This window comes from Misgurnus anguillicaudatus, chromosome 4 (assembly GCF_027580225.2).
Source record: "Misgurnus anguillicaudatus chromosome 4, ASM2758022v2, whole genome shotgun sequence".
NCBI classification, from domain to species: domain Eukaryota; kingdom Metazoa; phylum Chordata; class Actinopteri; order Cypriniformes; family Cobitidae; genus Misgurnus; species Misgurnus anguillicaudatus.
Genome location: NC_073340.2, coordinates 12,203,903 through 12,218,131, shown reverse-complemented (window position 1 = coordinate 12,218,131; position 14,229 = coordinate 12,203,903). Strand labels below are relative to the sequence as shown.

At 38.0% G+C, this 14,229-nt stretch overlaps 1 protein-coding gene across 3 annotated transcripts; it reads right to left on the bottom strand.

Moving 5' to 3' along the window:
- Positions 1-1,592: 1,592 nt before the first annotated feature.
- slc16a9b (solute carrier family 16 member 9b) lies at positions 1,593-12,053 on the bottom strand. Of its 3 annotated transcripts, none has more exons than XM_055176641.2 (6): positions 11,688-12,053; positions 10,768-11,117; positions 10,154-10,297; positions 9,776-9,871; positions 6,479-7,288; positions 1,593-2,753 (listed from the first exon to the last, which is right to left on the bottom strand). In XM_055176641.2, exons 2-6 carry the CDS (start codon positions 10,961-10,963, stop codon positions 2,569-2,571), a joined length of 1,431 nt encoding a protein of 476 aa, XP_055032616.2. In that variant the 5' UTR covers positions 10,964-11,117; positions 11,688-12,053; the 3' UTR covers positions 1,593-2,568. The 3 variants fall into 3 exon arrangements, with proteins under 3 accessions (XP_055032616.2, XP_073722811.1, XP_055032615.2); XM_073866710.1 differs by having other exon boundaries at positions 10,768-10,978; positions 11,851-12,053; XM_055176640.2 differs by having other exon boundaries at positions 10,768-10,978; positions 11,688-12,052.
- Positions 12,054-14,229: the final 2,176 nt, after the last annotated feature.

Genomic DNA, 14,229 nt, shown 5'->3' with positions numbered 1-14,229 from the left:
TGAAATACAAAAACTCATCTTAAATTTAACGTATTAACATATTTAAAATACAATTTACATTTAAAATTTTTCAAAAGCATTTCAAATACAGACACATAATTTTATTTTGTATTTCAAATACGTTTAATTAGATCTGAAATAGCCTACTGCCCATTCCTAATGCTGGCTACAATAATCACAAGAATACTCAACTTTAATTAAACATATACAAAAATATATATGCCACAATAGTTATCTTGACTAGAACTGAACTAACACATCCATTGTTCTGATACTAATAAATTTAATAATTTCCCAACTTTCTGTGGTTTCTTCTTCTTTCATGTAAAGCTGCTTTGAAACAATGCAACATTGTAAAAAAGTGCTATATAAATACATTTGACTTGACTAGACGGACACACACAAAACCTCACAAATAATCACAATTATGACCTAAGTTGTAACAGGAATAGTCAGTTGGTCATTTTAGCCAAATTACCCAGGTGATCAGGACCAAGACTTAATACATCTATAACTAATGGAGTTACAGTATTAATCGGATGCCTGAGACAAGAGTTCAGTGATTTTTATACAATCATATAGAGAGAGGACTGAGTTATTTATACGAAGTGAATCACAGATGGCAATCTGGAGAGCACACCAGTGGTCATCCCCAGCATCAGTCTCAGAGACGTTACCATGGTAACACACTGCCAACTCACTCGGATACACAGTTTACCTTTGCAGACACATAAAACAATAATTATATTTCACTGTTTCTTATGTTGAACTTTAATCATTTTGTTTATTTATTTTTTTTAATCTGCTGTTCATTTTATCTTATGAAGTTTACTATGCATATGTAACACAAATAATATATTGGTTATTTAACATCCATATTAAGATATATATGAAATATTGGATGATCAATCAGTTCATAACTGCAGGTCAGATGATGCACTGTCGCCCTCTGCTGACTGCAGGTATGTTTACTTTGTTGTCACGTGACAGATTTGATGATCACTTTGCAAATAAGACAGTTAAAAACATAAACAATATGGTATATGATATTTATTAAAGTTATTACAGTAGCTGTTGGCTAAATCAATGATTTGATGTTTTTGAATCTTGCTGTTTATATTTCAAATTAGTGCTGTTGCATGAATGTTTAAGCATTATACTGCAGTACTGGATTTTTTTAGGGATCACGAGTAGCTTTTCTTAAATGAGATCAAAAAATGCATATGTCAGTTGTGTGGTTTCTGCACATATTATGGATAGATACATACTGTACTGTATACAAATAAATAAACAATTAAAAAGTAAGAAAGCTATTAGATGTTTTTTTTAATGGTTTAATAGCATTAGAGGTGTTCCTAGTCACACTTCACAGAAACCTGCAGGTAAACCAATCCTACTGACTGCATCAGTGAAGATCTTATTGCACTCACCATGGTTACTGTAACCATAGAGACCACACAGCTACTACCCCATAATGGCAGTCTAATAAAACCTGTTGCAAAGAGGCCTTGCTTTGTTTGCATTCTGCATAAACAAGCCATCATAAAAATCTTGGGGTCTTATTTTATAAAAATTTGTTAAAGACAAATAAATGTTTTCAATCATCGATACTTTATTAACAAAAAACACAAATAAAACAACAGTACAAGATAAATAAAAGTTGACGTGTTGTACAGTCCACCACATGTAAAAGTTTCCTTCAATGGACACATTTGTTCATGAAAAAAATGAAACATTTTAACTTTACTTTTTCCTTCCTAAAGACCTGTTCCTTAAATACTAAAACCAAAATAATATTTCATGTGTCAATTTAACGTGAAAAGCAAAAACAAACATTAAGCATTACAAATACAACCGTACACAATCTTATGCAAAGTGTATAAAAACAGTTATTTACAAAAGTATACAAAACTAATAAAGAAATTAAAGCGACATACGTAAACGGCTATAAAAACATCAACCTGACTGTCAGCATATCTAGAAAAACATATTGCTTCATAATGTGTAAATATTGAGCATCTACTACAGTTTGTATGACATAGAAAATTCAACGTTTTAAAACAAGGCGAAAACATACATAGTGGCTTTATGACGCTGTGGTTGTGTGTGACCCGTCTGTGCCAGCAAGTACAGCATATTACATAAACAAAAGACAAATAAATACATCATCAACACAAAAGCTTTGGTACTCCCAATACTGCAAAAAATAATAATAATAATAATTCAGGACGGTTGCAGAAAAAGCTATAAAAAATGAAATTTATTTATAATTAAAAATAGTGGCCATACAACAAAACCTAAATGTGTAAACAGATCAAGTCTCAGACCATATTAAAACGAAACAACAAATGATAAATTGTGCGATTGTTTTATGTTAACAATAAGCAAAAGACAATTGTAAAACTGAAAATGATTTCGTATGTCAGTCCAGAGCCTCTTAAAACAAGGCCAGATAAACACAGGACGATCCTGTTTGATTTGCTGGAGTTTTTAGCATAACACGCTCACTAAAATTGAAGAGTTGACAGAGAGAATGCATAAACAAGTGGTTGATCTCGTGTTAAAAACTCAGGCCACAGTAGCCACCGTATCGCATTCTGAATTGTTTTCGATCTCTGATGTGTTGGCTTCATCTTGGTTCTCGTTCCAGCAAGACAAAGCAGAAATGAAAAGCGCAGCTCCACCCAACAACACCAAACCTCCACTGCAGAAGAACGCCAGGTTGTACGAGTGCATCCAGTCATAAATCCAGCCTGGAGAAACCGAAAAACACAAGTTATAGGATTGGGTTTTATTCAAATTATTTAAAGAGCCCATATTTTCTGTTTCATGATTTTACATTTCTTTTGTTGTGTAAGTGTGTGTTAGTACATGTTAACAATCTGCAAAGTTACAAAACCTAAAGTATACGATGACCCGAGTTATGGTTTCCAACCTAAATGTCCTTTCTTGGACTACAATGAACGCAAGGATTGTAGGCAACAGTTTACTTCCTAAAGTTTACATTATGATAACTCCACCCGCTTTTAAAGAATTTACCAGTGACTATTCAAACCATGATTCAAACGCAGGTTTTGAGCAGTGTAGAGTAGCGCTTCTTGTTTTTATGATCGTAAATGCAGTGCTTTAAGTGGGCCGGAACGCCCCGGTACTCAGTACCGCCACTTCCAAAAATAGCTCTTGAGTGTACCACCACCTCTCCGTGCGCCCAGAACGTGCTTTTAGCGTACCGGAACGCTTATTTGCACATCTGTTCAAAAATCAGAGGTTTAATTTAATCCTTTGGCTGCGTTGCGGCTTTTCAGAGCGCCCTTAATGTACGCAGAGACTACATTACCCATACACCCTTGCGTTTACAAGTTAAAAGCGCATGCGTCGGTCAGTCAGTGTCAACGTGCTCTGGTCTGGAGAGGTGTGTGTTTGTGTGTGAAACGCGCAACCATAGCTGCTCGGTTAAAATTAAAATACAATGAACACTTAATATGCCCTCCTTGTTTTAGACTCTGAGTAGTAAAAGAACAAGGTCAGAATCAGAGGACTCGCTGGCTGACATCCCACCAAGCCAGAATGATAGCTGCAGGTCAGACGCAAGCCTTATTCAATACCCTTTTGAAGGTACGTGATAATCTCCGCTGTCGCGGCTGTCAGTTTGGTTCCCCTCGACGCAACTTCGGATTTCCTCAGGCGATGTGAAGAAAACATTATTGAAATTGTAATATACATTTAGTTTAATTGCGAAACTACAAGTGAACGAAATTTCAAAGAATTTGAACGACGTGCACAGTAGTTTTGACACCTGCAAAATGGAAAACAATGGGACAAAATAAATGACTTTCTAGTTTCAAATGGCCAGTATTTTGTTATTCTTTAACCCATAGTAGGGTGGCCATTCGTGCCAGTTCCGTTTTCGGGCTCGTTCTCCAGAAGTTGGTCGACCGCATACGTCATCAAGGTTTAATATTTCGGGTTTAATTTCAGAAAAGCAACCGTTACATTTAAGGGTAAGAATGAAACTACAATGATTGTATGTCTTAAAATAAATAAATCTTAATTTTCTAATGTATTTTAACTTAAATGTGAGAACCTCGATGACGTATGCGGCCGAGCAATGCGACTTCCGGAGAACGCACCCGAAAACATGTTCGGGACGTGTCCGGCGAACCTGGCACGAATGGCCACCCTAACCCATAGATCATGGTCTTTGTGTCATTTTAAATTTTTTTTCAAGCTCTTTCTATCTGAAAAACTAGTTTTAGCATTCAAACATGCTGAAAATTTTACTCACATATCTACCTTTTGCACATTTTATTTATGTTCAAAAGCTCTTTCTACAGTAGCTCTTTCTAATGGTATTTTTTCAAAATCCTTTTGCACATTTTATTTATGTTCAGTAGCTATTTGTAGCTCAAATCCACAAACTTATAAAAGGATTTATTATTTTTTTACAAGGTCGTCTGTTGACTGCTGAATATAAAACCCCTTCAATATAGACCGTTTCATCGGACGCACGTGATACACGTTTGGATCCGAACTTTACTTCCGGGTTTGTTTTTTTAATGGTCTGACTAGTTGCTAAACTGACCTCTTGAACAAATGCCTCGTCGAAAATAACAAATGTTTTGCTTTCCTAGGTAATCTATGTGGTGTTGTTTTTTTTGCTTGTTATATAAATAAACTAGGTTTAAAGAACTTTGTTGTTATTTATTCTTAGCGGAGTTTACCGGAAGTTCGTGCGGACCGTGACAGCCGCTTGTTTATGTTGTTACTGCTGAAACGAGCTATAGGAGTCGAGTCAGCAAAAAAATAAAAAATAAAAAAAACTGAGTACCGGCACCTCTTTTGGGCCACTTAAAGCACTGCGTAAATGCAAACATGTTTTTTTACCTTACCAATCTGTTACGTTTTGCTCAAGCCGCGCTAGCAACGTTGATCAATCAGCTTGGTCATCTGCATTTTCTGGATCAGATTCGGCTCATATTGATAAGGTAGTTAAGACGATATTAATTCCTGTTGGGAGCTGATCTTCCAAGTATGGTAAGGAGCGTCACATTTTTGTAACACGAAAGGTATTCGGTCAATCACAACACACTGGTCAGCTGGCCAATCGGAGCACATCGCGTTTTTCAGAACGATAAGCTTTGTAGAAATTGATGTGTTTTAGAAAGGCACAGCACAGAGGAGCAACAATAACTGTAAAAAAAATTCATAGAAATTACAGTGTTACTTGCAGCTGTTTGCCTGTAACTTACCGTAGATTTAAATTTATGTTATTTACTGGCAACATTTTGTTCAAAGTTAAATGAACATTAAACATTTACAAGTCTTTGTCTTTACAGAGTAAATCTAAAATAACAGCATCAAGCAAAACATTCTGGAAGCAAAAAACAGAAAAAGGTTGATGATGATTTCTGATTCCCAGAATGCTTTGCATGAGGCTGTTATTGTATAGTTTTATTCTGTAAAGATAAAGACTTGTTAATATTTAAAATTTATTTAACTTTGAACAAACTCTTGCCAGTAAATAACACAAATTCAAATCCACGGTAAGTTACCGGCAACAAGCCGCAAGTAACACTGTAATTTCTACTGAATTTTTTTACAGTGTACGTTATGTGGAAAATGGGCCGTTCACATTATAACTATAACTATAAAAAATATAGTTTTAAAAATCAGTTTATTTTAAGAGAATAGCGCTGATTTGCGCACTTTATGCACCTCGCACTCGAAATAGCAAAAAATTATCGTTATTGTCCGGTGGTGTGGACGCTAATATAGTTATTATTGTAATGTGAACGGCCCTAAAGTCTTTATGGTCCCATAAGTTAGATATAAATAAGTTTACAAGTAACCAAATAATTAGCTTGTAATCGTTTTGGTGGCTCAATTGGATTGAAAAGCCTTTATGTGAACACCTTAATCAATACGATTGAGTTCAATCGGATGCAAATGTCGATCGTCAATCTGAAAGATGTGCTGCTTTATCTTTTGGTCACATTACAGTCCACATTTGTCCAGTTTATAAACTTAACAAAAAATTTTCTCATAATGTATTTCAAAGAATTGATTGACAGAAACAAACTGAAAGAGATTTGTTTATGAAACAAACTGAGAAATTTCAATTTCAGTCTGTTCCTCACACAAAGCTCTGTATGGTTTCATATCGAGTCATATTGCAGTGCATATTTAAAGCTTTTATAGTGATTTTGTCTCTTTTTCAGGGACGAAACCTTTAGTAAATGTACAGATAAAATTGAACATTAATCTACATTTTTCATTTTGTATTCTACTGCAGTAAGTCATAATGTGGCATTCAATGTGAGTATCAGTCAAAATTGATGTTTAAATATTTTGTATTGGACTTATGATTTAGGGAAAAAAACGCTTAATTTGTAACTCAATTCTAATTCAATGATTATTCTGTACTCATTTACCTGTAAAGTATTTATGACATCATGACAACAGGTTCCAAAAACATTACCTGCAATGGGTGGTCCGAGCATGATGCTAAATCCGCTGAAAAACATCAAGATCCCGTACGCCTCAGTCAGACGATCCATTCCCACAACCTTAGTGGTCATGTAGGGTATGACGGACCAGTTCCCGGAACAAAAGCCCAGCACAGCAGAGATGACCTGCAGCCCAGCATAGTTTTTGGTGACGGGGATTACGAGGAGTGCCAAACCGGTGCCCAGCAAAGTAAAGACGTAGAGGAAGATGCTGTTCATCCACCGAATGTCCATGACGATGCCCAACAGCAGCTTTCCCACCCCAGCGGAGATGGAAATGATGGAGACCAGAGGAATGGTGCTGATGCCCTCAATCAGACCCTCGCCCTGAGCTAAATCCTCCAGAAAAAGGAGAGGGGGGTACAATCCGAGGCAACTCATGAATAAAGACACGCACATGGCCAGGAAAACCCGATTCTGAAGCAGCTCTCCAGCCGAGTGCAAGTATTCACAGTACATCTTATGTTTGCTCTTTATTATCTGTACCAGCATCGCATACCTCAGGCGGTTTTTCGTGTCTTTAGTCTCCCCTGTGATGAGCACTTTTGTGACAGAGCGATGTATCTCGACCGGATCCTCCGCCACGGGGTCTTCGGCCTTCTCGCTCAGTGCTTTTCTCTGTTTGAGGTAGTAGGCTGGCAGGTGCAGAGGCCTCATGAATCCAGCACAGGCGATGATGTTTAGTGCAAAACCACCGATTAGCAAAAGGCAGCCGTCGAGTCCAAAGAGCACAATGAACTCATTCTGCAAAGTGGCATATAGGAAACCGCCAATACTCGTACCTGTGAACATTAAAGCAATGCTGTCGGTTATGATTTATGTTTGTTTAGATTATCAAATATGTACACAAAGTAACTATTATTATGAAGTAAGGATGAGAACGCAGAAACAGTAAAATAACTGTGGCTGAGACACTGCAAAGTGCCTGAAAATAGTCCCCTGCTATTGAAAGTAACTAAGGGGACTATTTTCGGGTGCTGCGTGATATCATTGCGCCTCCTGCAGCCATGTTACAGCAGCAAACTCCTTGATTATTACACCCGAAGGAGAGTATAGTTCCTAGCCATATCTGCCTAGAAAATCGCAACATTTAATTTTCCGTCGGTCTAAGTACACAATCAGTGGTGGCCGGTGACTTCTTTTTCCGAGGGCGCTCGATGCGAAGTTCATCATAACATGTATATAGCCCGTCATGTGTGTGGTTCCTTTTTTCAAAATATGTGTTCTGCGTGTTGAGTGAGCGTATGTGCATCACGTGTCATGTCAAAATAAGTGCCTGCTGCAGACGCGTCTAAAGGGTTTATGATAAAAGAGACGCTTGCGGTTGCCAGATACTCGCATACTCTCATGCGTAATCAGAGTTTACTGTTAAGAGAGTGTCTTGTGTGTATTTTGCGAATGTGAGTGTCTCTTTTTATTATTATGAACGGTTGACACATGTGCAGCAGGCACTTATTTTGACAAAACACATAATGCACATGGTTCCAATGACGCAACAAACACATATTTGACCAGTTACGGAAAGTAGCGACACAAGTCGAATCTGGGGCATTTTGAGTTATTCACAGGTTCTGAAAGTGTATTATCCAAGCTTTCCAACGATGTGTAACACATGGCAAACTGATAATATTTGGAGATGTTGTGGCCATTTGAAGGTAAGCACAAAAAAAGCTTAACGTGGAGAAAATGACCTTTAAAAGTTTGTGCCGTTTTCACCTTTGTCTGCTGCTGGGAGTGACAATAGGGCTCATTTACATCTCATTTAGATAAGCCTACCCCCTGTCCCCCTGTGCTTTACAGCTTTACAGTGGGGAGCTTTACAGGGTGTATGGCTTAGGTCAAAAAGGTCTGAAAAATGTGCCATCAAAGAAAAAAAAAGTTTACAAACAGGTATTATATAAATAAATGTCTCTTAGCGTCTTATAAAAAAAGTAATTTGTTTTAATGTTAAAAGAAAGTTTCCTAAAAATGTAGAAAATAAAGAACTTTTAATAATACTGCATTTGACGGCCATCATACCACAAGGCGCTCGCTCACAATGCACGAGACACTGAAGTCACGTGACTGCAGTGACGCGGCTGACTGTTAAGCCCGATTTATAGTCGTGCGTAAGTTCTACGCCGTAGGCTATCCATAGCCTGTGCATAGCTCTGCGTAGCCTGACGTGCACCTCGCAAAAATTTTAACAGCACGTCAGTTCTACGCGTACCGCAAGCGCTGTGATTGGTCCACCAGAACCCCTACCATCAGGTAAAAAAACTGCGTCATAGGTATTCCGTTTGCGACGGTGAAAACAAAGAATGGCCAAGTTGAGGAGTGATTTAACTCAAACTGCAACAAAAGTCGCTGTTTGTTTACTTCCATCATTGCTGGTCTTCTAAAATCATACACAACAAGTTGCTGTTTCTTCTTCGTTTGTGGGTTAACTTGCCAACCTTCTTCTTCTTTGACGGTTGAGCTGCCACTGTGGTTACACGCATGGATACTGCCTACCAGTGGTCTGCGCGCGTGTGCACGTTGACGCAGAAGACGACGCAAAAGTATAAATGAAAACCAACGCGGAACCTACGCCGTCGTGGCTACGCCGTAGGATCTACGCACAACTATAACGAGCCCTTTATCTGTTGCGCCCCAGCTTTGTTTTTGTGCTTTCTGGACATGGAAACCATACATAGATTTTCAATGGAGGGACAGAAAGCTCTCGGACTAAATCTAACGTTAAAACATCTTAAACTGTGTTCCGAAGATGAACGGAGGTCACGTCGAGTTTAGAACGACATAAGGGTGAGTCATTAATGACATTATTTTAATTTTTGGGTGAACTATCCCCATTTCCCTTGGGGGCGGGGGCAAAAACAAAACAAACAAAGTATGTAAAAACAGTATGTAAAAACACAAGCAAAAAACATAACACTCCGAACACTTAATTTAAATTTGCGCCTCTCGGAAGAGCAGTCACTAGCCACCACTGAACACGATGTAACTACAGAAGAGTCAAGTTTTAAATAGGAAAAATATCGAAGCGCTTTGGTTATTTTTTTTACCGCGATGCTAATGGTCTAATCAGATTCAATGGATTATGCTAAGCTATGCTAAAAGACCTGGAGATCAACTGAATGGATTCCAAAACTGTAAAAATAAAAAATTTTACTCTAGAGGAGCTGGAAAATGAGCATATTTTCAAAAAAGTGAAGTGTCACTTTAAATAATGTTAATGTTGCATCCCTGTTATATTTTACTTTGCAATAAATTATGATTAAAACATTTACCTGTTGTAACAATGCCAAGAGCAAGACCACGTCTCTTGTCGAAATACTGGCATGTGATGGTTACAGTAGCAGCATAAACAAGTCCACAGCCCAGTCCTGTGTAGTTCAAGGTTAAAAAATATAAATATATAGTTTTTTTATTTTGATTAAATAATCAAGCTAATAGATATTCAACAGTATATATATTCATCTAGTTTTATCTGTATTAATCCATATAAATTAGCCTAATCTGACGATTGTTGTGAAACAATTCCAAAATCTACTGACAGTTTGTTAAAGTTGTTCAAAACATATTTTGTGTACATCTCACTTATTTTTGTGTTGATGCTAGCTAATGAAAATCCCATTTCACTCCCAATACACTCGCCGACAACTTACCAACAACTATTCCATAAGAGAATATGAGAAACTGAACGTTGGGTGCAAACGCACTAAGCATAAGCCCTCCAGAGACCATGACCCCACTGAAGATGGTCACAGGTCTGGCCCCAAAATTCACAACACAGGCACTGCAGATGGGACCTGTGCCAAAAAAAAAAACGAAGCATTACAGTATATACTGACTGACATATAACACATATAGAGAAAAAACACTGACATCAAAAACATCTGTGGCCCAGTGGCACAACAGAAAATCTTTATTTAGAAATGTAGTGCTATTGATTTGCAACTTTTGAATTCATAATCCTAAAAATGTTTCATAACACTTAAGTTAGAACATGTGTAATATTTCGTCTAGCTTCACCAGACTTAGTGTTTCTCTGTGGAAAACAGGGAGGGATGTTGCACTGCAACTTTTTTTGTTTGTTTTGTTCATTGTAAAAAGTTTCTGTAGCTTAACTGCTAGAGAATAGTGCTAGTGACACAAAGGTCATGGGATTCGTTTTTGCACAGCCCTACATCTTTATCAACTGCCATATCGGTTTGGTCATCAGGTCCAATCCTGCTCAAAGTGGAACCGGTCAGAGTAAACTCGAGTGGTCTGTACTTACTAGCGATGAGTCCGACACCAGATACCAGAGATCCGACCCACGCCGTCATGCCTTTGCTGTCGTGAAAGGTGTTTAACCACTCCGGGTAAAGCACCCCGACAGACTGGGGTGAGCCGTAGGCCAGGAGCTGACCCATGAAAGAGGCAACCACAATGGCCCAACCCCATCCACCATCTGGAGCTTTCTGAGAACTCATTTCTTCAAAGGTATCCTGCCACGTTGAAGAAATGAAAACTCACAGTCATGTCATTGTAAACCTTTCAAGACAATGGGTAAATGACAAATGCAGAACAACATTAAAAAGGTGATATGGAGACAGGTCTTCATCATCTTCATCACTGCGCTCCTGGCTTCAAAAGTAAACAAAATGCAAATCAAATTTGTCTGATGCAAATAATCATAAACATATCACTTAATATGACTCGTCAGGATTGTGCGTAGGAGCCATACCACTTGCATTTTATGAATCTCACCAAATACGCATTCCGTTATAAATCATCTTTACTGTTCTACTGAAGAAACAATGTCACATCTTGTATTGTAGTAAATTAAAGGCAATTTTGCATTACTGCATGAACGATCACTTTAAGTCAAACACAAAAGGCAGAGTAAACACAGCGCGCACACGCAGAAGAGGCGCGCACTGCAGCCGCGTAAAAACGCACTTACTGTAAACCTCACTGCAAAAGCTGTGTTTTATTATCAGATCAACTTTTCATTTTACACTGACAGTCCAACCCACACTTGATTCTGCTGTTAAAGTCATCCGTGAACTAATCTGATCAATATAGCGAACAGAAATGTTACCAATACCGATGTTTGATGTAGCGCGAGCGATCCATGACGTCACATCTACAGTATACTCAATAAAAATAACACGACACGTCATGAAAACAATGTAAACTGTGACTGTGTCTTACCTCTCCGAGCGGATACTGGTGTTTTCCGTTTTAAATTCTGTTCCGGATGTTGATGTGGCTCTTTACAGCGCTTTAACCGTAATTCTCATATCATATTTGTGAATTTTTAAGACGGTCACTGATCTAAATGAATGATTGTGGGTGCTGATGTGAAAGCACATACCGGTGATCTCTTCATCATCACCAGTGTTGGTGCTCTGATCCGCTGCAGCTCACACCGGCTTTTGTTGTCGGGTGTTTAAACCGGTTTAAAGCTGTTCGCGCTGGTCCTCCTTCACATTTCGATGATTCAACTTCCTTTTTTCAGAGACAATTAACGCAGATGATCTGCTATAACATTATACCAGTGAATAAGGTTATTCAAGAGATTTTATGACGTATTTTTTGTAAAGTTGCTTTTGTGGTTGTAAGTCTAGTCTGTGTGTTTCCTGCTTCACAATTGTGCATGTTTGTGTGTCGTGGATGATGCGATTCTGTTTGTGTGTCAAACGTTCATTTATGATGGAGAGAGTTGTTAAAAATAATGAATTGTAACAGTTAAGGAATTGTCTTTCTTTCTAAAAAATCTTACAAAGCAAAAGAACAGATGTCTTATCTACAATCTCCTTTATAGTTTATTAATAGGTTAAAGCACTTTTAAAAATACATTTTTGGAGTTTTAACCTGACAAACTTCAGTGGATATCCAACCACACTAGACACAAAGGGCCACAGGTTATAAGTTTAAAGAATGGTAATGAGTTTTATAAAGCATTATAAGGTGCATGATGGTATTGTGATGCATATACATTCAAATTTTTATGTTACAAATACTATTAACTCATTCCCGCCAGCCATTTTTTTTTTAAAGTTTCCCCCCAGCATTTTTTGTGAGTTTCACAAAATGCCTTCCAGAAAAAAAATATTCTATAAATATAAAAACATAAAATATATTAAATGAAAGAACAGACCTTCTGCTTTTAAACAAACAAACAAAACAGATATTTTTTAATCCTATCTTCATTTTTGCTTTTTTATAACCTCTCAAACATGGGTAGGTTTCTTCAAAAATACCAAATTTTTAGCAAAAAGCTGAAATAATTGCAGTTTTGTAAAGGACTTTTGTTAGAGATCCGATTCAAAACGATGATCAAAACTTACACAGAGTTTACAATGGCTGCGTCCCAAATCGCATACTGTGACAGTAGGTATTAAAGTAGATGAAGTACCTACTCATCAACCGTTAAAACAGTATGTTCTATATAGTATGCATATGGATAGTATGAATGAATTCGGACGTACTACATTCATGTTGAAACATCACGTGGACATACGTTGTCGTAAAAACCAAACATGATGCGAAAACAGTGCAGATCACTGATTGGTCTGAGAGAATCGTCACTACCAGCGTTATCGCTATAATGTAAAGAGTAGAGTAGAATCAGGGACACCATACAAGTTTCTTTTCAGACTTGCAGTTTGTGGCGCTTTTCCATTGCATAGTACCCCACGGTTTGGGTCAGGTCGGCTTAGCTCACCTCAGTTTGGCTTGGTTAGCTTTTCCATCGAGTTTAGTAACACTTCGAAGTGGGAGGGATTATAGGTGTGTCGTTATATTTGTGCTGCCTACTGCTGTGACGACATACAAGGGAGAGCGTTGTTGGAATACAACCCCTATACATTCATCTAACGTTATTTCTCAGTCTGCCACAAATTTAAAATTGGTTTCCACAAATAGATGTTTATACATCGCGTTTATCACTTTGTCTCATATGAGTTTCTTTACAAAACTCAGTCGACGCGCTCCGCTGAGCTTCATTTAAATTGCATTTAAGTATATATGCGTACGTGCGCGTCGTAAATGTGCCGCCACAAACTGCAAGTCTGAAAAGAAACTTGTTTGATGTCCCTGATTCTACTCTACTCTTTACATTATAGCGATAACGCTGGTAGTGACGATTCTCTCAGACCAATCAGTGATCTGCACTGTTTTCGCATCATGTTTGGTATCAGCTCAGCTCGCTTGGAACCCTAACCGAGGTGGTACTAAAAAAAGTATCGGGTACTACATGCCTCACCCAGTGGAAAAGCCCCCATAAGCAAGGTTTCCCGACCCAAACCAAATGTGGGGTACTATGCAATGGAAAAGTGCAACAAGTTAGTCTGGAATGACGTTAAACTAGCGCAATTTAAACACAAGGGACAGCTGTTCAATATATGTATTTGCATTTGAATTACCGCTTTTGGACATTTTTGAATAAAACAACAGCCCTTCGTTGTCGTCTTCGTCGGATAACTCCTTTCCCAAGGGCTCACAGGATAGCAAAGTGTCCATCGAATGAACACTTCGGGATCTTGCCGGAGGTAGTAGGTCATCCGGGTACTTTTCGCCTACTGTTTTTGAAATGCTATGAATTTGGACATACTACTCGCCTCACCTACTGCTTTTCGCTCACTATATAGTATGGAAATGGGCGGTTTCGGATGCAGCCAGTGTTGTTGAATTGGTTGATGCTTCAGTTTTTTGTAAATTGGACAAGAGCGCCACCTAGTGGATAATAGCA

Bases quoted from the DNA above. Each gene is read 5' to 3' on its own strand.
- slc16a9b (XM_073866710.1), bottom strand. The intron at 9,872-10,153 runs GTAAGTTGTCGG...TGAACTACACAG, and splicing joins CTCTTATGGAATAGTTGTTG to GACTGGGCTGTGGACTTGTT. The intron at 7,289-9,775 runs GTAAATGTTTTA...TAATGTTCACAG, and splicing joins TCTTGGCATTGTTACAACAG to GTACGAGTATTGGCGGTTTC.